Source organism: Pithys albifrons, chromosome 5 (assembly GCF_047495875.1).
Source record: "Pithys albifrons albifrons isolate INPA30051 chromosome 5, PitAlb_v1, whole genome shotgun sequence".
Taxonomy (NCBI): Eukaryota; Metazoa; Chordata; class Aves; order Passeriformes; family Thamnophilidae; genus Pithys; species Pithys albifrons.
Window position 1 is genome coordinate 9,266,549 of NC_092462.1, and position 26,841 is coordinate 9,293,389.

Consider the following 26,841-nt stretch of genomic DNA (forward strand, 5'->3'; position numbering starts at 1 on the left):
TTTGTTAAATTGGAATAACACTGTTGAGCTTCCAGTCAGCAGGACCTCTCCAGGCTCTCAAGGCCTTTGGTAGACCTTTGACTGGGGTCCTGCCATAGCATTTGCTGGGTCCTTCAGTTCTCTGGGATGAATCCCATCAGGCCCCAGGGACGTGTGAGTGTTCAGCTGATTCAGCCAGTACCTGACAATTTCAGTGTCAGCAACTGGAAAGTCACTGCTTCCACTCTTGTGGTCCCCTGACTCAGGAGACTGGGCAGCCCAGTGTCTATCAGTACTACTAAAGACTGAGGCAAACAAAAAAAGCATTGCATGCCTTTGCTTTATCTTAAGCTCCATGAGTCAGGTGACAGTCTTCAACAGGTGTGTTTCTTTAGACCTTCCTTTGCTATTGACATACTTTAAAAAGCCTCTTTGTCTGACACAACACTGGCCAGTTTAAGCTCTGATTGTGCTTTGGCCTGTCCTGTTTTCTCCCTGCATGTGTAAAACCACAGCTCTGTAAGCCTGCTGCAAAGCCTGACCTTACTTGCAAAGATTATACAACTGCTTTTTCCTTTTGAGCACCACCAGCAGTTCCTTGTTTAGCCAAGCTGGTCTTCTGTCCTGCTTGCCTGACTTAGAACACAATGGGATTGCCTACTCCTGTGCTTTAAAAGGTGGTTTTAAAAACTGACCAGCAACTGATCCTCAAAAGAAGATACCCAGGGTACTCTGCTAAAGTAGAATAGCTGAAAGTTTGCTTTCTTGAAATGCAGCATAGCAGCTCTGCTGTCATTTTTGTCTCATTACACCAGATGTTTTAAACTCAAACATTTCATGATCACTCTGGTCCAGACAGTCACCTGCCATTACATCCCCCTGAGTCCTACTCTGCTCACAAATAGCAAGTCTAGGAGGACACTGTGCCTACTTGGCTCACTGAGTACCTGTGACAAGAAATTATCTCCTAGGAACCTCAGGAATTTCCAAGACCTTTTGTCACAGCAGTGTGATGTTCCCACTGAACATTTAGAAAGTTGGAATCTCCGTTAAGGACAAGGCTGCTGACACAGTAATTTCTCATCTTTGCTTACAGAATAACTCATCAGTTCTTACATCCTAACTGGGTGATCCTGTAATAGACAGCTACTGCACCATCTCCTATGTTTTCCATTGCCTTTATCTGCACCCAGAGGCTCTCAACCACATCATCACTGCCTGGAAAGGCTGTACATGAAGCCTCTCCCTTGTTTACAGTGCAACACCTCTGCCTTTCCTGCCCTGTCTTTCCCCCCTGAACAGGCTTCTGCTTCCCATCCCAGCACTCCAGTTTTGGGACTCATTCCACCAGATCGCACTACTACCAGTGATACCATAGCTCTGAGAGCCAACCAGTTCTTCCAGTTCATCCTGTACGTTGGTGTACAAGAGTTTCAGGGACACTCCTGAGCCTTTCATGCTCCTGGGAGCAGTGCAGATGTTCCCAGTAGCATTCCCACCCTTCGGTGATGCCTTTCCAACCTTGGTTTACCTACTACAGTCCTGTTGGTATCCCCTTCCCCCATCAATTCTGGGTCAAAGCTCTCTCAGTCAGTCCCACGAGAAATGCCCAAAGATGCAGTTTTCCCACTGGGACCAGTGGATCCCCTCAGGCCCCAGGATACCTTGTGTCTCAAAGGCTCTTCATGGTTTAAAATCCCAAAGTTTTGGCTCAAGCACAAAAGGAATGATGCTTCACAGTGTTTTCTCATGCACCCTGAAACTGGCCACACATCCTTTGTTATTTATAGAGTGAACAACTTCATGAAAGATAGCAGATTAAAAGCATAAGATTACATAATACATTATTTTCAGAAATATCAGCTGTGTGTTTTGGAAATTGCTGAAGTGCCGCTGGAAATGGGACAAGGGCTGCCAGGTCACTGGGATTTCAAAATGTCTTTTGTGCTTTTTGAAATGAGGAACCTGGACTAGAAAAACAGCCTTCTAATTATAAAAATAAAATTTAAAAAAGGCAAAATTAAACATCTAATTTTGTAAGTGATCAAATCTTTACTGTGATATTATTAAGTGAATTTTAAATAAATACACAGCATTAGTTGCCAGTAATAACAATGAAAGAGGAAATGCCAACCATAAATGCTTCTCTTTTAATTCCTGTTAATTATGCTTAGTTTCTAATAATGTTGTGCTAAGAAGCCTTAGTTGTGGAGCCAACTATTACACCAACTGTTCTACAAAAAGAATAAGGTGGTCTCTTTTGTAAAGGGTGCCTATATGTCTGTATATAAAGACATGAGTCAACAGATGGGCACTGACAGCTTGAGAGAAACCTGTCAGACAGTGCTGGTATATGATGTGCTGTGGTATTACCACAGAAATTCTGTGGATTATATCCAGGGTTTTTTCTTAAGTCCTGTAGTAGAGGACATTTGCAAGAGGGATTTGAAGTTGGTTGATGAATTGGCTTTGTGAACGTGAATGATCCTCTTTTCTCCCAGTATAAGTGCCAAAGGTTTGCTAAGTGGGCTTTGGTGATCAGTTGTTTGCAGGCTTTCAGATATAATTTCTAGAATTATGCACAAATTGTGATTGTGGATTACACGCTGTTTTCATAGTCAATGTTACATCGGGCCTGTAATAGGAGAGGATGGCATTTCACAGATACCGTTTAGATAAGGCTTCTATCTAAAGACCACATCAGGTGGTAACTATGACAACCTTGCAGCTACAGCTGCACTTCCAGGGCAGAGATTCTCTACTGCATTCTTTCAATAATGCATATATCAAATGTTAGATGTTAATTCAGTTCCTTTTCTGTACGGTACTGATTTTGATTTTGACTAGTTTTATCTAATGCCAAAAACATATTGAAAATTACCATGGAAGTGTAAAAACATGCCTGACTTTTGCTTTTTAAACTACCCCTTGTTTTTGCTGTACATGCTAATTGTGTTCTGATGCACACTGGAGTCTGCAGGCACTGGCACAATACAAAGTAGCAGCAGGGTCTTATGGCATTTTCTTCTGATGTTTAATTCATCATTAATATAAATAGCAATTTTTTGTTGGTTTTTTTTTTAAAGTGTTTCTTTTTTCTCTCATTTTCTCCCCTTCTGCAGAAATTAAGTTTTATATTGCTTAAAGGGATGAAAGACGAACAAGAACTCCTTTCTGTGAGAGTATTTACCAAAACAGTAATCCTTTTTACTTGGTATATAACCACCCTCTTATATGTCATGGGACTTCAGATGACTGCTGTAGAATTCAAAAACATGTTTAAAAAAAAAAAAGGAAGAATGAGATACAAAAGCTCAAAATCAGTGCCTAATAAATTCCACAGGATTTTTAGATTCCTCTGTAATGAACTATGGGGTTTTAGCTCTGCTGAATTTTTTTACAGAGGTGTCAGTCTTTCTTCTGCTCACTTGAACACGTACATGTGTATGACTTCAACTTTAAAGCCCACCAGTAGAACAAAGCTACTTGGAAGGCTGAGGACCAATTTTGCATATTGCATGAAGGAAGTAACAGAGTTGTGCCAGGTCACAAAGAATAAATCCCAGCTGGATTCTGGGATTAATACACTAAGTGAGCCAGGTTGTGGTAGTCAGGGAAACAGCAGGCAAAGTGCTGCTGAGAAAACAAAACCTAAAATCAAGCCCATTCTGTGAATTTTCTGTCAGCAACCTCTGTGGGTCACAATATTCTGTTATGATGATTTATTTATAGATAATGCCACAATTTGTTGATCGGTTTCTGATTAATGGCTCTCATGTTTTTCTTGCCAGAGCCACAGGAAAGGAGTTTGCACTGAAGATCATAGACAAGGCTAAATGCTGTGGGAAGGTAGTGTACAACAATTTGCATGTATACAGAAGCAGCACTAGCAGCTGCTCATTAGTCATGAATGGTGGGTGTATTTGGGTTTTCTGACTATTTTCAGAATATCTGTTTAACAAGATGATAACGTATCCAAGAAGCAAATAATAAAAGCAGTGAGTGTTAGTCTGTTAAATAACAGAGTGAAAAGCAAACTAATTGTTGTCTATTTTATTGGACTGACAAAAAAAATTGCTAATATGCATCCAAAATATATTGGAATTATTTTGATGTGTAAAATATGAGAAAGGAAATTTGCTGCTATATTTCTATTTATGTAATTCCCATCCAGCTCTGCTTCTTACTTTCCTCATTTGGTGGCTCTAAATGCTCCTTTTATAAGCAGAACATGGATTTGGAAAGAAACTGTTGCAATCATTTCTTTCTCTTTACATCCTTTCACCATCCTGTATTAACAAGGATTTCTTGAGTTCCTAAAGATGGTTTTTTTAATTCTTCAAAGAAAATAATTCCAAAATTGTCTCTTCAGCACAACAGCATCTCATATAATGAGTCCAGTTCTGGGCTCCCCAGTACAAGAAAGATGAGGAGCAGCTGGAGACAGTCCAGTGGAGGCCACAAAGATGATTTAGGGTCTGGAGCATCTCTTATGGGGAGAGACTGAGGGAGCTGGGTCTGTTTAGTCTGGAGAAGAGAAGACTGAGGGGATCTCATTAATGCATATAAATATCTCAAAGATGGGTGCCAAGAGGGTGGTGCCCAGTGACAGGATGGGGAGCAATGGCCATACACTAAAGCTCAATAAGTTTAACCTCAACATGAGAAAGAACTTATTGGAGAGTGACAGAGCTCTGGAACAGGCTGCCCAGGGAGATCATGGAAGTCTCTGCCTCTGGAGACATTCCAAACCCACCTGAACAGCATTCTTGTGTAACCTGCTGTAGGTGACCCAACTCAATTCTGAGATTCAGTGAAACAGGCACCTGACAGTGTCAGACCCCTTCTTTCCTTATGATTATAGACATTTGGAAAAAAGGAAGAAAAAACACTAACTGACAGCCAAGAATGTAGACTAAGTGTTGAAATAGATTACAATGAATAAAATACTTTGATTTTCACTTGATATAACATAAAACCAAAATGCTCTTAAGGCACTTTTGAATCCAGTGGATGATAGTTTAGTGTTAGCTAAAAGATCACTCAGGCACAGTATTTATTACCAAGCAAATTCTTCATTGAAGTCTCTTTCACAGTAGCAAATACACCATTCTTTTAAGAATAACTGAAAAGGTGGACTTTTTTATGCAGACACCTTATTTTTTTATGTAAATGATTGCCTAAAATGATTCTGGAGGTAACTTTGTAACCGAGTTGGAGGTTTAAATCAAAGGTCCCCTTTTTGTCACTTGCATGGTGTACCTGCTCTGAAGTGTCATTCAGTGCTCCAAATGCTGAATGTGTCCTTGTAGGAGGATGTAGCAAGGCTGTGTGACATTCTTTGTGTGGTCAGGAGCTGTATGATGCTGTGGTGACTTCAAGTAACCCTAACCCTGTGCTTTATGTATGCAGATTTTAAATCATGTGTTAGGTGCTAGGAGATAAGTGTTCCAGCCTCCCTATTGTTTTATCTCATATTCCCCAGGTTTACTTAGAAAATTTTGAAAGGAATCTTAAAAATGCATAGCTACGAGAAAAAGTGCTAAAATTGCCTTTCTGAGATTGAAATGTTGCAATTTCTTCAGCTGTGGGAAGGGTGAGCCAGCACATTCCACTGCAAACAAAATTTTTGGATGATGTGTACAACTTGCAACCTTAGATGGTGTTTATTATTTATCTGAGTCAGCTGCTTAGGTGTCACAAATTAGAATGGTCTAGAGATAGGCAATCTATTTTATACAGTAGACTTTATATATATTTTCCTTGTGTCTTTTTCCCTGCTTTCAAACAAATCAAAAAATCGACCCCATGGATTGTTTTGAAAGGACCTGGATCTGTATAGCTACAGACTGCTGTTAGGAAGATGTTTGTGCCTTTTAGAGCAGTAGCAGAACTATCCAGGAAGAATTCTAACAAAGAAAATAATTAAATTTTGTTACAGCTTATTCCTTCCTCATTCAGTTTTCAGCCCTGCCTTGAAAACCCCTGTCCAGGCCAAATACAGGGGACTTGAATGTTGATCACTCCTCCTTAGTAGTTGATCTTGGATGTTCCAAAACTTGAATCCAGTTGACTAATGTATTTTCCACAAGTGGCTTAAATGTTAATTGCACAATAATTTCTCTGTAAATAAACTGTATTAATGTATACTTAAACATGTATTGCCCTATCCAGGAAAACGTCATAATGACTTTGAAAATTACTATTTTTTTAATATGGCAAAATGCAGCAAAACTGTGGGATGGTGAACTACATGTTAGTCAGCATTTGGAGGACAAATTTTAAACAGTAGCTCAACTATCTTTTGGGGACTTTTTTTTAAGAAATTGTTATTGTTTATTTTAAATCAACATTAGTTATGGTTGAGCTTTATTTAAAACAATTAACGATTTAGTCAAGTGAAACAAGAAAGCACAGATGAAGCTATTGCACCTTAGTTGCAATTAATGGATGTAATAAACTTTAATACATTATCTGTTCTTTAGGTAGAAGAAGCTATAATAAGATTCTAGTTTTTCTTGGACTCTTAATGTTAGTTTTGAATTTACAGGCCTCCATCCCTAAGGCTTAGTGTGCTGTGGCTGTTCACTTCTGTCTGGTGATGAGATTCAGCATTGTGTTTAACCAAATTGCTTCATGTTTCTTTGTTGTTTTTTTTTTCTCCAGAGCACTTTGCTTGGAGCAGACATGTGTTTGTTCAGAATGACAATTGATGCTCTTTCAAACTGAGTTTCAGAGGTGTGACTGTTTAACCTGTATGTGCCACACTGTACTCTCACAAAATGAGATGCACACATGGCATGTGGTTTCTGAGTTATGTGGCCACATAAAGCTTTGGCAAAAATGCATCTGTAAATAACCGTGGAAGAGGAAGGTGAAGTAGCACAAGGTCTTCAGTCACTGCCTGTGCACAGTGGATCACATCTCCTAATGCTCTGCTCACAAATGCATGAAGTGCATGCTACTAATCGCTGCATTAAACATGAATAAGTTCCAAGTGCAGGGACATGATTTGTTATTTGCCAAAGTGGAAGGGTGCTCGTGTTTTATGCAAGCATTGGTACTTACCTTGCAGTGAACCTAAATACATCTGTATTCCAATATTTATAAAGGAAAATGAAAATCTTTCTTTCAGATGAAAGGGGCATGTAAATTTCTTTGCTCTCCAGTGTTAACCATGTGCTAAAATGTTCCAGAAAACAAGACATTTGAAACTAATTTGTTCTTAAAAGCCATTACTTCCTCAGAAGTATAGGAAAGGGGAAATTAAACTCAGTCTGTGTGCTGTTAAGCTGTTGGAGTCACAACAATTTAACTGAGCTATTCCACATTTTGCAGATTGTAAATCTGCACATACATATAAAATGAACTGAAATCCATAACCAAGACAGTTATAATATTTTTGTTGTATATATATTCCACAACTTCTTTTAAAAAATTAAAGTCCTTGAATATAAATCCTAGGTAATCTGTCCTTGAGTAACCTACACTAAATGAGAGGTGAAGGCTGGAGAGGATCAACAACATGTTAACTATTGATGAGGGGTGACAGGTTACAATGATCCAGCTTGGGGGCAGAAAGGTTCTGAACTTAATTTCACCTCATAATACCCACATAAGAATATAATCTGCACTTCCTGAATTGCTGTCCTGTCCTGGGGTCTTTTCTCAGAGATATCCCATTGGTTATGTGTGTGAAATATGATATTCTAAATTAAATGTGGTCCACGATGAAATTCATCATAAAATCCAGCATCTGAAAATAACCCTCTACTAAACAACACAAAAGTTGTTCACTGATCAAATTATCAGCTGATCAAAGGAAAAGTGCATTGGCAATTTCATGTCTATTCAGATAAACTTCCATCCTCTTCTGAACAGGAACATTTGATTGAAAATGAAGTGTCTATTCTGCGTCGAGTGAAGCATCCAAATATTATTATGCTCATAGAGGAAATGGACACCCCAACAGAACTCTATCTGGTGATGGAGCTGGTCAAGGTAAGACTAGGGAGGCTGATTGATCTTTTTGGAATTCTCTGTGTTGGTGTGAAATCTGAGCAGTACCTAGGAACACTGAGATCTTGGGAGATGCAATCATATAAGATTTCAGTGTCAACCTCCATTTTTAATCATAAAAATACTCATGTCAAGTAATTATCTTGGGATTTTTCTTTCTTGAGTTGTTATTATTAACACAGATTTGAGGTATTTTTGCAATGTGCACAGTCTAGACAGTGGATAGTGGGTTTTATATCATGCTTACAACATGCAGGGCTCATAGCGATATGCATTTACTAACAGCACCTGCATTTATTTCACTTATAATTTGCTTTAAAGAAAGTAATGAATTTATCTCTGTGATGATTTTATCTTAATTGACAAATAGATATGATGAATAATTTAAACTCAAGTGATTATTGTCCAAGAAAATTACCTCAAAAAATCTCACCTGTTTTGCTTATATCAAACATTCATTCCCCTTATTTCCGGTTCACTAGAGAATAGATGCTACTTTCATACATGTACAGAGAAAACAAAAATACTCATTTTGCTGTCACCTTGTGAGCCAAATACACAAGTTGCATCAAGTTTTAGTCATGCATTCTGTTGTCTGAGTTGTGTACATACACAGCAACACTGCACATCAGCTTGATTGGCATGTCAGATACAAATACTATATAGCAGCAGCACTTCTTACTTCTGTCTGAAACATTGTCAGATTCAGGACTCCCCTCTAGAGTAGTTGCCAGCCTGGGAAACCTCTAAGAAAAGTGTGTAGCTGTTGAATTTATAATTTCTGTAGCCTACTCATTTCCTTTCCTTTCTTGAAGATATTTTTATATATTACAGGCTTTTTTGGGTTTCAAGACAGTAATTTTTTATGTGTTAATTCACCACCATCTTGGCCTGTATGTGCTGGAGCTGCTTCTCTACCCATGTGTACTGAAGTGCTTGGAATGCCACCCACAGCTCAGAGAGATCACTCCCACAGATGTATCCAGGGTAACCATCACAGAGACACCCACATCAGATTTGTTGCAATGACTGAAAATGCTGCATCAGTAACTCGCCCACATGTTGTTATGTATTCCAAGAGGAATAAGGGCATCCATGAAACAGAGACTGCCCAGCTGGCACATTCAGAAATCACCTGTAGGGACTGCACTTGGTGTACCATGGACTCAATGGATTCATTTATGTTGGGAAAGATCATGCTTGTCTTATTTGTACTCTTCAGCTATATTTATTGGATATTTCTGCAGTATCTGCAGAAATTCAGATATGCAGTTCATCGCAATGGCTGAATATTTGTTAGGGTTTTTATTACTGGGCTGATATACTTTAGGCTTTACTGAAAGTCAGGACTGTTTTCCCCTAAGTTAAAGGTATATACTGATATACTGTATAACTGTATGCCTGATAAATGAGTGATCAAAGGTAGGAAGATGAACAGAATGAAATCAACACAGGAAAGATCTGTGATTTGTCCAAACTCAGACAGAGGAAGCCAGGATGAGACTTTAATTTAGATGACTCAAATCCCAGTCTGGAATCTTGGTGACAAGATCATCTTTCTGCAAAATGATTTTTTACTGTTTAACAGGAATTTGAATGTGCCTTTTGTAATGGAAGATTTTATGTTCTTTTAGTTGGTTTTTATTTTATGAAATACCAATTTATTTTTCACACAGTGATCTTTTTCCTTTCTATCATGTAGGGAGGAGATCTATTTGATGCTATCACTTCATCTACAAAATACACAGAGCGAGATGGGAGTGCAATGGTCTACAATTTAGCCAGTGCTCTCAAATACCTCCATGGGCTCAACATTGTGCACAGAGACATCAAGCCAGAAAATCTTCTGGTATGTCCTGTTTATTATCTAATATTTTCTCTTGCTTAGTTCTCATTAATGCAAATGCTTGTATGTATAAATACCAAGGAGTTGAGCAGAAAACAGCAGGCATATTAATTTAGAATAAGCATGTATGAAATAAATCTTCAGCCATGAGATAACAATCACCGTAATGCAAGAGAGCTGTGCTCAAACCCGTCTTTAGACTTATCTTTATTTACATTTTGATTGGCTGCCATTTGGATAAGCAGGAGTATTGTCTCACAAAACAATGAATTTTAAAGCTATGGCAATGAATTATTTATTAGTTTGCAAGTGGGAGAAAAGGTGGGCTGAGTGCCATGTCTTCCATTTCTTTGAACGATCATATGGTTACCATCTGAGGCCTTTTCTTTTTTTTTCTTTTCCTCTTACTGTTGTAGTAGGATCATCTTTCTGGTGATTTACCAGTATTCCAGCTGGAAATTAACTCTACATACATTTATGTCGTCCTGGAGTACTGACTACTTCTGTTTCCAGCAGAGACGTAAAACAAGTGTGTTGACAAGAATTACCATCAAGTCTGCTTTGGGAACTGCTTATACCACAGTCCACAGAGGGCATCTTTCCCATTCTGTGAACAGAATGGGATCAGCATATGCCATTTGCTTATACTCAGAGATTATACTTGTGTATTACATATTGGGTATTAGATAGTCAGTGTCACACACTGAACAAACAGAGCCATAATCTCCCCTGCCTGAGCCACTGTTGTCATGAATGCTGGTGGCTTTCATCAACACTTGGTAGGCATTTCTTAAAATCTTTTGTGGTGTTTGTCCCTCCCGTTTAATGAGGTTGCATCTAGAGTAGGAGTCATGGCTTATCCCAGAATAGATTTTGGACTGTTAAAAGGATGGGGCTACAAGCTGAAAATGTTTTCCAACTAGTAGTCAATTTTTTCCCATCTAATTCCACTGACAGTATTTGGAAAGTTAAATAAACCCTCAAATAAATCAGACTTTTTAGGAAAAGAAAGGGTTGGGAAGGCTTCTTCTGGAAAATGCAGTCACAGCAACATGGCACTTAAGAGTGAGAAAGTGAAGGTGGACTTCTCACATTATCAGTGCATCTTCAAACACAGACCAAAGAAATTTTAAGCTGTCATTAGTGATTGAATCATTTATACATAGGCACAAATGTCCTTTCTGCCTAGAAAGCCTAAAGAGATTACTCAACAGATGCAAATCTTACTCGCTATGATTGACAGTGGCAGAATGTAAAGATAACATACTGGTATTGAATGTAAGTGCAAGTAATTACTATCAGTTGCTGCCTAGAATTGCAAGTAGTTAGGTTTTTTGCACAGGGTCATCCAGCTGTCTGAATTCTCTTTAGTAGTCATACATTTAAAAATGCAAACTCTGAGAGTAATAGCAGTTATGAAGGTGTTATATAAAGGAGATCACGAGTGTCCAACTGATGATATGACTTACAGAGAGGAATGGAGGAAAGTATTGCTGCCTTGGCAGTGTTCAGTTGTTTGAGGAAACCAAAGACATTCAGCCATTCTGGAGACCGTGGAGTCCTACTTTCTAAAAACCAGATTCCTTTGAAATTATGCTAATACAAACATTTCACTTTAAGAATTAAACTGAGATTAATGTATTGGGGGATGATTCCTTTGTGTTGGTCTGGTTTGATTTACTCTTGCTATCACTGTATAGCACTTCTCTTTGTATTGAAATTGAGCTTCTTTCATCAATGAAATGACAGAGACTCAGTGATAGATAATTTATGGGACTTCTGGTAAGATGCAGTTGGGTCTATACAGAAACCTGAACACTTCTCAGTCAGCTTTCTCACTCCTGTACTGAACTTGCCAAGACTAAGCATATAGGGAAGGCATTTTATGATGAAATACTCAGCATAACAACTGACTAGATTTAGACCAAGTTAAGAAGATGTTAAACAAATCTGATTGTAGCTGCCAGGCCCATTTTAAATGCTAGGTCCCAATCAAATGAAAGTACAATAATATATTTTACTAAATATATTTAAAACTTCTCAGCATTCTAGGATTGGGTATTTCCTTCCCCCCCTCTAGTTGCTTGAGGCTATGTCATGGTGTGACCTACATAGCTGGCAGACAGCTCCATTGAACACCAGCTCCAGCTGCAATCAATGGTAATAGCATTTTTCTCTCCCTACAGGGCTGTGGAAATTGCCTCTTTTTCCCATCTTCTCGGTGTGATGATGATTATTTTCTAAACAAATTTAAAAAACGCAGATGTTCCTCCTCCTCACTGTGGTTTTTTTTTTATTTTTCTGGTTCTAGGTGTGTGAATATTCAGATGGAACCAAGTCTTTGAAGCTTGGAGACTTTGGCCTGGCGACTGTGGTTGAAGGACCTTTATACACTGTCTGCGGTACACCCACCTATGTGGCTCCAGAAATCATTGCAGAGACTGGGTAAGGGTGACTAAGACACAGGCCTTGGAACCAGTTCTTTTTGGCAGGTAGCTTCTAATTGTTTTTAGAATGGTTTAATAGACTGGCCCTCCATCTTCTTGTAACCAAACCACCCATGAGCATCATTCACAGTTCCTGGAAGAGGCCAGTTTTTTTGTTCACCCTGATCCCAGAATTCAGCTTTGCCTCTTTCGCCACCTCCCTTGGATGGGCTGGAGTTCATTGGTTTGTGCTCCCTGCCTCACCTCAGGGTTCACATCCCATTGTACCAGCCATGGCAGCTGCCTGGGGAAAAACAGACAAGCAAAAGTGTTTGCATTAGAACTGGAATAATTTATATTGGTAGAGGATCCAGAGGTCACCTAGTCCAAACCTGTTCTCAGGGCAGCTCTAATTAGATCATCTTGATTCAAGTGACTTTGGGTAACACATGCTGTGTTGTAACTGTTTCATTAAACAACCCCATTTTTTTGTATTTAACAGGTTTTTGCATAAATACAAAATAATTTTGTTAAATGGTAGAATTTCATGAGCCATTCTTCTTTTTAAACCTATTAGAGCTTCGTTCCATGCTATAGCTGTCTTGCCATAGCTGTGAATTTGGTCTTCCTAATGGAGGGAGGTTTGTTGTATTGTTTCAGTCATTGTTCAGTGCATTTGTCGTATAAAGAAACACTTCACAGCTGCAGTGAGCTCAAATGTCAAGGGGCACTTCGTCTGCATGTTTCAGATTTTGACAAACTGAATCTACTGGATGGAAAAGAATAGGGCAAAAGACCTCTTTCTGACCTCCAGTGTTTTAATTTCTGTGCTTTGAAAGGCAAGTGCAGTTCTTTTTTCCCCGTGTTACTCAAGAGACTGGAGGATTGGTGTGTGTCTTGTTGCTTAGCAACACATGATAACCTTAGAGATAGTTACTTCACTATAGGGACTCAGGAGGCACATCCTTGTCTTTTATCATTAGGGATTCTGGATTGGGAAGCCTTGGTACTGACTGAAATTTGAGTATATTCAGAAGAACCTGGAGAGCCTTGAGGATTATTGTGTATTAAAAATAAAAGAAAAAACATAGAATCATAGTTTCCTAAGGACTGTAAAGTTGTGAAGAAAAAGGTGCTTAGGTACAAAATACGTTACTGCATCATCAGCAAGTAACTTAGAACAGATTATCATGTGCTCATGCCAATGCAGTTTTTTTTAAATTGGAATGACTTTTTTTTTTAAATTCAGCACAAGTAACACAGCCCTTTTTTTCTCAGATATGGCTTAAAGGTGGATATTTGGGCAGCAGGTGTGATCACATACATCCTGTTGTGTGGATTTCCACCTTTTCGCAGGTGAGTGTCAACGGGAGAAACAGTATAAAGAATCAAGTTCTTTCTGAGCGAGCCTTAACCCTTCTCCCTGAAGGAAGGAGGCATCCTGGGGGAGAAGGGTGGATTAGACTGACACAGTTACATTTTCTTTATGTCTTTGTGCTTTTCTTTACGTTGTTACTTGTCCCTGCTTTTCGGTTTTGCGATAATTTAATATATTTATGTGTACGTGGGAGCCCCGCGCTCAGTGCTGTGTGCAGGGCTGAGGGCGTGAGAGGGCAGCGCTACCTCTGCTTTTGTCTCCCGGTGCATCCCAGATCCACAGGCACGCGCTGCCCTCTGGTGGTGCCCTGCTCATCCTGCTTGGGAACCTCGGTAGTCTCTGATAAGTATGAGCGCTGCAGTTTGCAAACATCAGCCCTGCTTCTCAGTGTCACAATATGCAGGAGCTCTACTGAAAATCAAATGGATATGGTTTGTGTGTCAGCAATTTTTTTTTCCAGGGAATGAGAAGGAATTGGCATATTAAAATAGTGAATTCTCCTCTTAACATATCAATTGTTAATGCATTGTCTGTTTGTTTGTTCATTTTTACAGCAAAATACCTAATTTTTAACCAAACCACCGGACTGAGGATATTTTACAAAGAACACAATGTATACTATTTTAAATGGAAAAATATTATTTAGTTTAGGTATTTGGATTTTTATGTGGTTAGTTCATATTTAAAACTGAAAACTTGTTCTGAAAGATACAGTACACAAACAAATGGCAATTTCTTTGAATAATATTTGGGAGTTAGGCTGGGTGAATGTTCACAGTGGCTACAGCCAACAAACATGATGAAAAACCAAAATCCTGCTGCCATTGATCTCTGAATATTCATGATACTATATTTTTGATACTAAAGTACTTACCCTTTTAATATCAATAGCTTTGTAAGTACTCACACATTTAGTTTACTGTGTTTTACATATCTGCTGTTTGGATTTTGAAAATCCTCCTGTTTTGATAGTTTAACAGATGAGCCTCATTGCACTACATTTCTTCACCCTATCAAATGCTTTCTGTAGCAGATTCTTTAGAACTAGGCCGGCAAGTGACTTATTTTTTAATCCCCTTTCCTGTTCCTGTGTGTTAGCTATGCAGTCTCTATTCCAGTGGAAGAGCTTTCACCTCAATTATGTTAGTTTTTCTGTTCTCATCACTTCTGACAGTGTATCTATGGCAAACAGCTCAGAAGTGCTGCCTCTATATAAGCTTGAGAATTACACATTTCTAGTAGTTATTAACATCATTTCTGCTCATCCCCAAATCAAGTTAAGAACTCACCTGACAAATTGACTTCTTTCTCATAATCTCTTTCATTACTGCTGTTCTGCAGTGAAAACAACCTTCAGGAAGACCTCTTTGATCAGATACTTGTTGGGAAGCTGGAATTTCCTTCTCCCTACTGGGATAACATCACTGATTCAGCAAAGGTACTGATACATTTTCCAACCTGAAATAGCATTTCTGCCAACTCACTGAAAAGATGTTGCTCTGTTGGAAGGGCAGACTAGAAGATTCAGAACAGACTCTACCCTCTGCTCCAGCTGCTGAGCCTTTTTAGTTGGTTTAGCAGAAGAGTGTTTGATGAAAGCTCAGGTGTTGCTGCTGAGTGAATAAAGTTAGCAGAATGCCAACTGCATTCAGTGCACATCACATGATACTCAGTTTACTTCATGATGGGCTATTATAGCAGGTTCAGTGCTTCAGCTGCAAAATAAATGTCTCTGAATTGTCCCCTCCTACTGCTCTTTCAAAAAGAAAAAATATTGCTGTGTGGACTGAATGCAGTTGATGTTTCTTCCTATTTTACTTGAGCCAGTTATTAGAACCTCTCAAGAGGTGCAGCTATTGCTAAATGCCATTGCTAACAGTTTTTGTGTTATCATTGCAATTTTGTTTTAAATGATTGTGTCTGAAGGGTAAAGGTTCCAACTTTCAAGCCCTGCTGCTCAAGCTAATTCACTAACATGCTTTACATGATATCTGAAGGCTCATCAGCAAGGGGAGATTATTTTCGACCCAGCCAATGAGAAGTTGCTTTTTTTCTGTATTTCCCAATGGCTGTTGAGCCATTTACCAACATTTCCCAAGCTCCAGTCATCTCACACACTTCCAGGCATACATTCTGAACAAACAAGGCCCTCAATCTTGGTACTAAATGTGATCTCTCACTTCAGACTTACACAGAGTAGATAATTTGGCTGGTTGGGAAACCTCTCTGTTAGGTATGTTATTATCTGCTTGGAGAAGGCATTTCCCGGAACTGAAGCATGAACAGTCTTCAAAGAATGCCATCAGTTTCTTGACTTTCAGATACAGTTTCTTGCCTCTGATATGTGCTTTTTATGTACTGTTACTATGTGTGTGCACTGCCCATAGAGGATCTCCTCTCTCCCAGGTTTATTTTCATTCTGTTCATGTGCATGAATGTATAGAGAACAAATGGAACATTATAGCTGATACTTTAACATTTCATTTGGTTTCAAAGGAGTTGGTGAAACATGAATACAATGAGGAAGGAGATATGAAATATGCTGTCCAGTATACTCTTAATCCTAAAGGGCAAATCTTTTGTTCCACTACAGTCACACTGGTATCACTGGTTCTGGTATCAGCTGGCTCTTTTTGCACCCAAGTATAAAGAAAATTGCACTGAGAAGGACTTAGTGCCACAGTATTTTCAGCTGTAATATCTTTCTCTGCTTGTCTCAAACTCTTCTTTTTTTCCTTCTTTATTAAGGAGTTAATTAGCCTGATGTTACATGTGAATGCTGAGGCCCGATACACAGCAGCACAGATCCTAAGCCATCCCTGGGTGTCAGTGAGTAAATTACATTTTACTTGTCTCTAATTTGATATTAAACCTGAGCATTGAAGCCGAATTTTCAGAAGCAGCAAAATATTTCTACTAAGTCCATTTCTGTTTATGAAAACACTGGTCCTATTTCCACATAAAGGAGCACAGCCAGAGTGTGAATTCCCTTCAGCTGTAGCAGCACTGTCACCTGCTGACTGTGATTGGGAGGTGCTGGGGGTTGCTAAAACCTTAAACATAACATGACAGGCAGAGGTGTGACTTTGGCACCTTTTCTGTTATTGCACATCTAACCTTGAGAACACTCATCTCAAAAATGTGTCTGGTGGAAGGACTGTTGTGCCTGTTGTTGGCACCTTACTTGTTGCAAAGCTACTTGGAGTACAATCTCTTTCTTGAAGCACTTCAAGCTTTGTAAGAGAAATACAATTAGCAGTTACAATACCTGATTTCACACAGGCACTGAGCTGATGGCTGCCAGGTCCTTCATTGCTTTGAGCAGCAGCAATGGGGAACACCAAGGTGCATTGACTAACTTAAAATCAGTTCATTATTAATAAATACTAGGTTCACATGTACACAGCCTATGTTTATTTCCACACATATTTTAAAAGAGGGACTGAGTATGATCTGTGGAGTTTAACAACTGTAATGAGTGTCTGTGCATAACACCTCTGAAATGTGTTTATGCTACTGTGTAAAGTTTCCACACTTAGGACATGATGGGCCATTTAAAATACTGATATAAAAGAAATCCAAATGACAAACATGCTTGTTATTTGTAACATTATTTCAAGCACATTATTTTTAACATGCTTGAATTAAACTTCCAGCTTCTCTTTTACTCAGTTTCATTCCAATATATTTTTGGGGCTTTTTCCTAACTTGAATATTGTGTTTATTCTTATATAGGATGATGCTTCCCAGGAGAATAATATGCAAGCTGAAGTAACAGGTAAACTGAAGCAGCACTTTAATAACACCCTACCCAAGCAAAATAACACATCTGCTGGGGTATCTGTCATCATGGTAAGAGAAATGAACATTTTCATACATTGATATTTTACTTTGCATATTTTCCTAACAGTGCTCTATGAGCATGTGTGGTGCAAGAATAGCAAAACCAAAGCTAGAATAGTCTCTAATTCTAGTCTTTATTTATGTATAACGTGGATTGTCTCAGCATTGCTTGAGAGCAACCAAACCTATCACCTAAGCTATAAAAAGAAGTTTTCAAAAAGAAACACTTAAGTAGCTGTATGTTGAATTTGAAATCTTTCATTACAAAAACTGTGAATTTTGGGGGTTTTAATCATACTGACCATCTAGTTAGTTAAGTAGGCTCTTCTCCTCTGCCCAACCAAGTATTGCTTTATCTTGAGCATACTGTTGTTCAGAACTGTGCTTGCCAGGACTCCATTTCAGAAACTTTCTTGGTAATACTGAACATTTGCCACATGAATTTTGTCCTCAACCAACCCCTGCTATGTTTTTCTGTTCCCTAATGGGGAACTTTCTTCCAAGTATACAGTGAAACCCTGATGACCTACAGCTGGACTTACAGTAATTCCAGAAGGCAGATGTGTGAATCATGGTAGAAGAAATGGAATTTACTGCCATCAGTACTCAGAACTGCACTTGTAATTGCCCAGTCACTTTGGCAGAAAATATTCAACTGCAACAGCGATTGAACTGCCCTTCTGTCCTTACTGTGGTCTGTCCTTGTCTAATGTAGGGATGGACACTGCACACACAGAGTATCTTCAGTTACCACGAGAAAAATAAAATCATCTATAGTAGTAACAGAACAGTGATTTCCTCCCCACCCCTTCCCATTAGTATTAATTACTCTCAAAGTCCAGCCCACTTATGTTAACAACTGTTTAAATCATGTGAAAGTCAGTACATTTAAATAATGTTTCTGCATACATATATGTTCTTTCAAATACATTTCTGTGAATTAAATAGGCCAACAATTTAAATGTAGGACACGTAATAACATAAAAATGAGATAAGTCAGAAAATGGATTTCAGGTTCATTCTGTTGTCTACATTTCATTTGACAGTTTGACTTGACAGTTTGAGAGGGACTTCAGAGCTTCATTCTTTATACTCTTGAGACTATGGATAAGCCTGAAGCTGAAAACTGGTATAAAATGCACTATATGTAATAAGAGCAATTTTAATTCTAACTCTCAGCCCCTCTACAACTTGCATGCCACTTAAGCCTGTCTCAGACCTCTGACACAGCGTAGCTTCTGGCTTCTTATTGGTGTGGGTTTTCTCTGTTAGCTACTGACATCCCTTCAGCCAGGAAAGTACACCTCATTTCCCCTTTTCCTGCCTTATTTCCTTCTAACAGGTATGGAAGGACGTAAATGCATAATTACTTATTTCTGAATGCAGCTCCCACTTACTGCTGAAAGGAAAAGTAAAATCTTGATCAAAACCACTGTGATCTAATGAGGGTTATACCCCCAGTTTGTTATTCTTGCCCCAGTTTATCGTGAACTTTGAAATTAATTAACCTTTGTGTTCAGAAGTTCTTCACTTGTACCAGCACTCATTGCTTAAAAACATTCAGCTTCAGACAAGCACACATTGTAATTCTCGTGTATTGCAGTGCATTGCTCTCTCAGTCCACCTGCACATTTAATGGAATCCCCTTTAGCATCACTTCATTCCAATACTGTCACCTGGCCAATGCAGATAATACCATCCTGTGGCAGATAAGTAAAACTGCACATCCCAGTTCAGTGTTCTTGCACAGGAGGCTCCTGCTGCCCCCAAAAGCATGTTGCCGTTAATTCATTACTGATTTTTTTTGTCAATTTAAAAATGTTCTGTAAATCTAAATTTGTTGCAATTGTGTTAGTTCCGCTTAAAGTAAGTCTAGTTTCTGTCCCTTGCTTCCTTCCTTTCTCCTCCCTTCCCAATGCCTGCATTGCTTTCCTCTGAGTAGGTCCAAGGCAATGGTACGTACTAACTGCGATGCTTTGTTCTGCTGCACAAAAACTACATGTGCTCCATTTTTAACAAGAAAGGAGAAATAACTAAGCCAGTCTGAAGTGGAAAAAGCCATACAGTCACACAAAGCCATTAAAGAAATCTCTTTTAAGCACTTCAAAAAAAAAAGTTCCTGTCTTCAGCAACGTATATTTGAAATATTCAGAGCAAACAGTAGTTTAACTATTTTTACTTCCTCAAACAGATCTTGGTCTGCTCTCCTGGCACTGATTTTGTATATATGTATATCTTGCCATATCTAAAAGCAATTAGAAAAAGATTAGAATAATATAAATATGAGCATTATATAAAATAGTTTGAGCACAAGAGTCTGAGTGAAAGCAGTTCCAGAAGGACCCACTTTCCACATACATCCAAATCCTGGGAGCCCTCTGTTTGAGAAACCAGAGGCACTAATCCAGCTCTGTGCTAAGTCAGGTAAATGAGAAATGTGAATTCACACACTCCAAAATAAAGTTTAGTTTTCACTACCAAGCTCCATGATCAGTTTGGATAGAAGAGAGTGGTAAGGACCTTATTTCTGCTGTCCTTGATGACTTAGATGCAATAGACCACATCTGGAAAAAGAAATGAACCATGCTAAATCTAACTTGTATCAGAAAACTATTTCATTATTAAATATTTTAGTGAATAGTGTATTAGTCAAACTCCACTAGAGACACAGAGAAACTATCATATTAGTAAATCAATCAAAGAAATTCCTATGGAAAAGGCAGAGCATCCAACCTTACTTACAATATGCAGGAGGTGTCACAGAGGTGAAACATATATTTGTGCTCTGTTCCTCGGTTCAGGTGTCCCACATTTGTGGATTTAGAAAGCCCCAGCTGTACATGACCAGAGTAAGATTACCTTGCACAGTGTACACAACTGAATAAACTACAAACCAGTTTATCTTAAATCTGTATTACCACTGCCACTTAAAGCTCTTCCACAAAGTAAATACCTAAGCCAAGGAGTATATGGATTCATAATGATCAGTATCAGCCTTCAAGCTGGGAACCAAGACCAATTACATTGCTCCTTCAAGTCTTAAAAAGCCATTTTGATATGTTTTTGACACAGGAACTACCAGATTTCCCTTTAGGTCATGTGAGACAATGTACTAGCAATTAAACATTACACTGTGGTTTAGTGTAACTTGCAGTATCCTTCAGAGGGTATGGAAATTTTTGGCTTCAGCAGTGCTTCAGTACCACATACTCCAGAAAACCCAACTACTGCACTATGGAGGTGTCAATTTTCGTTCTAACCTGCTACTTTCTTTTCCAGTAAACATATTTTTAAGTATAGAATTTCAGAAATTACACATTTTTATCAGCATGGCAGTTTCATGAGAGGTCATTTGCCTACTCTCAACAATGAGCAGAGAAGCAGACCTTTTTCTTTAAGACAGAAAGAAGCATGAGGTTTCCATCTGTCACCTTCACCAAGGGCTCCTCTTCGGTACTGTGTAGTTTGTTACTGAAAATGTATTACTGAATTCTCACTAAGCATCCTGTGATTCCTTGTGTCTGCAAAAACACAGGTACATAAATTTTGCTAATAGGTGCTATGATGTATTCCTGCTGTATCACAGCACTCACACCATCTTTTTTCCACATCAGACTTGCAAGACAAAATTTTAAGCTTGCAACATCATGGCAAACATCTGTCTGGAAGATAAGTTTTCCTTACATTTTCCAAAGTCAGCAATCCAAAATGCCACCATTAATTACATATAAGAATTCTAATGTTCTTTCTCCTTTTTTTCCTGGCTGTGATGCATGCAGTTAATGTCTTGTAGATTGTTTAACCCTTAAGTTAAGACAGGGCTTTATTTAACTGCTGTTTTCATGATTTGCCTCGTGGTTTTTTTGTTTGTTTGTAGAACACAGCTCTAGATAAAGAGAGTCAGATTTTCTGCAGCAAGCGCTGTCAGGACTCTGGTGGAGCTGGAATGGAGAGAACATCTGCAATTGCTGCTGCAGCTGCTGCTCCTCGTGTGGCTGAGCCCGAGAGCCTCGTCCCTGCTGCCTCTGAGCCACTCCAATCCCCCACTCTGCCTGCCTCGGTGTCTCCTGAGCCTGCTGGGGACCAGCCTGGGGCGTAGGACTGATGCAAACAAACCCACCTGAAGCTCCCCACACTCTGGCCTCGGTTCCTCTGCATTTCCCATGACTGGTTTTGGTTTGTGTGCACCTCCTGGCCAGCCCCAGCCAGGCTCGGATCCTCTTTCTCATAGTGGGTGAGTGAATGTGTGCTTGGAGTGCTCTTTGCCCTTGGCTTCAGAACAGCAGTAGGGAAAGACTCTGGCAATGTTAGATGGTTTTTAAGTTATCTGTGTTAGTAATTAACTCCATTTCACACAGCCTTGGGCTCTAAATAGACTAACTTATGGTTCAGCTAACCATATTTTTATATGAGCAGTGAGACAATGAACGGTGACCTCCCCTCTACGAGCAGGCCCTGTTCTGTTCTTCTGATGAGAATTCTCAGAAAAGTGGGAGAGGAAGACAAGGGATGAAAACTTCTATTTGCCTTCTATTCCAATGCCTCTATTTTTAGCCAAGTTTCTACTAAACTTGAAGAGGCAAATTTTCATGAAAAATTTTTTAGTGGACTAACTGTAAAATATCATGAGACAAACACTGGAGACAGAGAAGGAAGGATGGTTGTTTTCCATCAAGTTTGTTATCTAACTTGCAGGCAGGGTAGTGTTTAGATAATATGAATTTAAATAAAGTGACTTGGGATGTAAACATGAGCACTGGACATTTATTTGTAATGAAGACTGAAGTGAAGGAAGCCTTTTTGTTTTAGCCATTTTCTCTCTTAACCACAAGTGTCCCATCCACCCCTTTCTCCAGGGTCAGACTACCTATTAGATAAAATAAAATTACTTTGGAGCTGTGAATGGAAAGCCTGCTGCATGTGATCTAAGCTACAATGAAGGGAGCAGCTCCCAGTTGTAGGGTGAGCTGATAGAAAAGCTGCCATCAACAGCCATCCAAGGTCAGTGCTATCCCCCTGTTCACCTGGTGCAGGCACTGGAAACAAGGATTGGGGAGCAGCTATCCTTAATCTGCAGTCACAAAATAGATGAGGTTTTATCTTGCCCATAATGCTTAGTTCAATATAGTATGTATTCAGCTTAATTCTTTTCCTTTGCTCGTTCTTAAGAATTGGTCATAGTTCATTTTTTCTCTTAGCTATACTTTCTACTAGAATTGTAAAAGAAAGACCTGCAATAAACTTTCTTCATTAAAAAAACAAACCACAAAAAGTCTCATTTCTTTGAGAACTCAGTTACTTTGTCAGTGAAACTGTTGTCTTACTCCCTCGGGGCAGATTGAACTATTAGATACCTACCAAAAACATTTCATAGAATTCATCTGAGGGATTCCCATAACCTCAGTTATGGGAAGTTCATTGACTCTCATGGATTTCCTGGGAACACATGATTAAACACCTCTTCAAAAGGTATTAGAAAGATCAGAAAGAGCCAACTGATATTTTGTGAAGAAAAACTCTCATGGAATAGCAGAGATATCCAGCAAGTGTTACATAAACCTTCATGCACATATAAAAGAAAGGATAATAATTTGCCTGGTCAACAACTGCCAGTTCTAAACTATTCCTTTGTCTAGTGGAAGAAGAGAGTAAAGACATAAATATCCTAAAATCATGTCCCTGAGTTCATGACTGATCAACATCTAAACATTCTTAGACAAGTATTTTGATTCCCAGAGCAGAGGCAGGTGTGAAACTGCCAAAATGCCCATTAAAAATAGTGAGGACAGCTTGAAAAGATGATCATATGGCCAACATAACTGGATAAAAACACCAGATAGCTGGGAAAGTTCTTAACTCCATGTATGACCTTAGGAAAGTTGTATCACTACTCTATGCCTTAAATACTTCCACTTAGTTATGTTCAGTCTATGCACAGGTGCAGGGCTCAGGGCATCACAGTTTAACATAAAATCTACTGGTTAACACCAAAAAACTTAATGAAGGCTTGTAGGGTTTGTTACCTACTGCACTTTCATTTAATGCTTGTCATTGTAGAATCACCACTTTCTGTAAGGAGTCAAAAATAGCATATTTCTGGCTTACTGTTTCTTTTCTAGCAGTTTATAAAAGGAAATAACTGTAGCAACTTAACAAGTGATACACTTGTCAAAGAGGACAGTCACCATTTTTGTTTCATAAAAGTGGCTGAAATTCATGTACCATTTTGAGACTGATTAAGTATCAGCTTTTACAAACACCCCTCAGCAACAGAGCAACTGCTACCATTTCTACATTCTAAAAAAATGAATTATTAAAAAAAAGTCTTTTAAAATACCCCAGTCTTTTTAGGTCCCTTGAACATAGGTGGTTGTTCATAGTAGCCCAGTGGAGCTATTCCTGCATTTCAAATCCCCAAACTGAATCAGCACAACAGTAGGTTCACTGATATTCCATCAATATTTACCCTCACAGACAATCACCCCCATTCTGGAGCTTCAAAAATTAATTACAATAATTAATAAAATACCTTAACATAGGTGATGCTTTACAATGATATTACTTTCTTTAAGCATTGGCTTATGCTTACCAGCTGATTGTTAAGAATATTTACACAGGTTGGTAAATCTTACCTTGGACTACTTCAGTAAGCAAAGGTCTGTTTTACATACAGACATAGTTCCCTCATCTAAACTGAGGGAAAGAAGGTAGAAGGAGTAAAGACTAAAACTAACAGATTGCAGGGCAATTTTCCCCAAATTAAATAATTATATTTTAAAAGCACATAAATTATCTATGTAAGATACCAGGATGTATTATAACCCACTTGTCTAGTCTGAATTTTCCTTTTCTTTCCTCCAGCCTTCTGTTTTTTTAAATAAACCAAACCAAACCAAGCTTTTCTACTCTGGTAGAGTGAAGCTCATTGTTTGAGCTGGGGAAATTCCGTCTTGTAACTGGTGGAAGTGGATCTGCATTGACCTCCCTCAGAAACAGGTTATACAGTTCAAGTGTGTGGTGGGAAGAAGCACCAGTGGTGACTTCTGCAACATCCAACAGTTTTTCTTCCCAGTCCTTCAAAATCACAAGTGTGTATGAAAGAGGTTGCCCAAATTTATGATAAAAGCAACAAGGAATCCTTCAAGGGGTTCTTGGAAGTGCCCTACTGATCCAGAAGACACTCCAGCAAGATCCAGCATCTGATTTCCAACAAGGATCACACCTTTGACCTTTATGAGAAGACTCTCCTAATCTACTTGAAATAAAACCCTGCTAGTTAGGAAGCAGTGATGTGTTACACCACTGCCTCTGTGCTCACCAAAAGGCCTTCAAATTCCTATTCACAGAAACTATTTTGGTCATCTCAGGCCAAGCCAATGCAGGAAGCAGGAAATTTTTATTTTAAAAGTCTCATTTAATCCTGGTTTTCATATCTTTCTTCTTCCCAGTAGTCACTGGTCTAATTATTATAGCTTGATAGCATAAATTTACTGATTTCTTCATTTTCCTATAATATACATATTTATCAATCACCTTTGGTTTTAACAGTCTTTAAATGTGAAATTGTACTGTGCATTTACTCTATTCATTTCAAGCCACATCCAAGAAGCAACTGGAAAGCAGCAGAAATGCACAAAACTAGAAACATATTCAAAATGCTCATTAAGTAAAACTGGTGTCTTTAGGATTAATAAAAAGGGCAAGTAAATCAGACACTCCTACTTCAATCAGCTCCAATGTGTAATGCACACAAATAGGTATCTAGCTGAGCTTTTCTGTAAGAGAATCCTTTCCAGCAAGATTTTTGTTTTCTTTTTTAACTAATTTAGCATTGTAAAACAAAATACCAGGGCAAGGACTGGCAGAAGAACAGCTTCACCAAGGAATTACAGCAACTGTCCATTCTCCCTAAAATAACAGGGGAGATATTTGCCAATAGCAGGAAATACTTAACTCTGGAGTGTTTAAATACTGGATGCTGAAAGTTTAAACACTTTGCTTGTGGTGTTTAGAATGGTCAGAGTTTGTGTTTGCAGCTACCAAGGGTCCCTGAGACACAGGAATAGCAAGAGAAAAAGCAAAGTGCAAGAGCAATGTACAAAGTCAGCTCTGCTGTTGGATATTGCACCTCTGAGTGCACCAAAGTCTCACCACACAACCACTCTCAGCTGTGCCTACAGCATTTTGCAGCTCACAATGACCAGTGAACAAAACAGAAGCAGGAAGAAAAATACTAGAGTAATTTGAAGAAAATAGTAATTCTCATGTTTCAAGCTTTGTCCATTTAGCAAACAGCAAATATCACATCTTGAAAACCTTTTCTTGTCTATTTCCATGCAATGCAGCCTAATTTCTAAAGCACACATTGCAGTACCTTCAGTTGACTGTAAGATGCAGCCCCACAGACAAAGTTGTGTGCAATTTCAGGTTTTACTACATATTCAAATCACTTTGGTTTCAAGACTGTACTTTCCAGTATTAATTAATTTACAAAAAAGTAGTTGTATTTTCTATAGTTCATAAAAAGTTGTGAAATATTTTATATCCTTTTAAAACACTGTGCTTCTTTCTAATATGTCTCAAAAATAAACTAGAGGTACAAGTTAGAACTTAGTCCTTCAAACTTTGCTTTGGATGTTTTATTTTTCCTCACAAGACTGGCTGTAGTTGGATTTCAAAGCTTTAGTCAAACTTAGTTGACTTTTAATACATCTGAACAAAATCTGAAAACATTTCCTACCTTTTTTGAACTGGAGCTTTTAAAAAGCAGCTTTCAATAATGATGCATAAGCACAGGAGGTGCATCATTAACTGTGATAGTTTATGGAAGGTCTTAAATTGGTTCTGTATAAAAGTAAACTATTTTGGATTTCATGTAATGCTGTATCACGTGGCAAATTCAATTGACTCCTCCCAAGTGTTACACAAACATCCTAATCCTGTTTGGGAAAGGTCTCACTGGTTTAGAGCAGCACCCTCAGAACAGCCCATCCCTGGCTTTATTTAACAAAGATAACACCAGTTTCTCAAGAACAACGTAGTCATCTTTACTCCCTTTGAATTACTTCTGGGAGAAGGGGAAAGCAAAAGACAGACACTATACCACAAACACACTTGTATCTCTGTGAACATGAAAGTTAGGACAGAAAATGGAAAAGCTACAACCCAAACAGTCACCATATCCAGGCCATTCTTACTTTACATATCTAACAGCAATGAAGTCATGACTAAAGCTACAATAAAATTAATTAATTAATTGATTTCTTGTTACCTTGGTGTCAGATTAGCTTCTCCGGACATGGAATGTGCTAAACCATCAGGGCAGGAATCTTTTATCACAAATAAGTGCT

At 38.6% G+C, this 26,841-nt stretch overlaps 1 protein-coding gene across 4 annotated transcripts in view; it reads left to right on the forward strand.

The window, feature by feature from the left end:
- Positions 1 to 22,748, forward strand: part of DCLK2 (doublecortin like kinase 2) — a 79,474-nt gene extending 56,726 nt beyond the window's left edge. For 2 of the 4 annotated variants that reach the window (XR_011697858.1, XR_011697859.1), the window contains 10 exons: positions 3,771 to 3,828; positions 7,861 to 7,980; positions 9,701 to 9,847; positions 12,156 to 12,289; positions 13,549 to 13,626; positions 14,990 to 15,086; positions 16,397 to 16,477; positions 17,384 to 17,500; positions 18,538 to 18,620; positions 21,369 to 21,454. Coding sequence is in view for 2 of the 4 variants with exons in the window: in XM_071555644.1 (XP_071411745.1) it covers positions 3,771 to 3,828; positions 7,861 to 7,980; positions 9,701 to 9,847; positions 12,156 to 12,289; positions 13,549 to 13,626; positions 14,990 to 15,086; positions 16,397 to 16,477; positions 17,384 to 17,500; positions 21,369 to 21,590 (1,054 nt within the window). In the remaining 2 variants the exon portion in view is untranslated. Of the gene's footprint in view, positions 1 to 3,770; positions 3,829 to 7,860; positions 7,981 to 9,700; positions 9,848 to 12,155; positions 12,290 to 13,548; positions 13,627 to 14,989; positions 15,087 to 16,396; positions 16,478 to 17,383; positions 17,501 to 18,537; positions 18,621 to 21,368 lie in introns of all 4 variants that reach the window. The other 2 variants (XM_071555644.1, XM_071555645.1) reach the window with 1 other exon arrangement.
- The last annotated feature ends 4,093 nt before the right edge of the window (positions 22,749 to 26,841 follow it).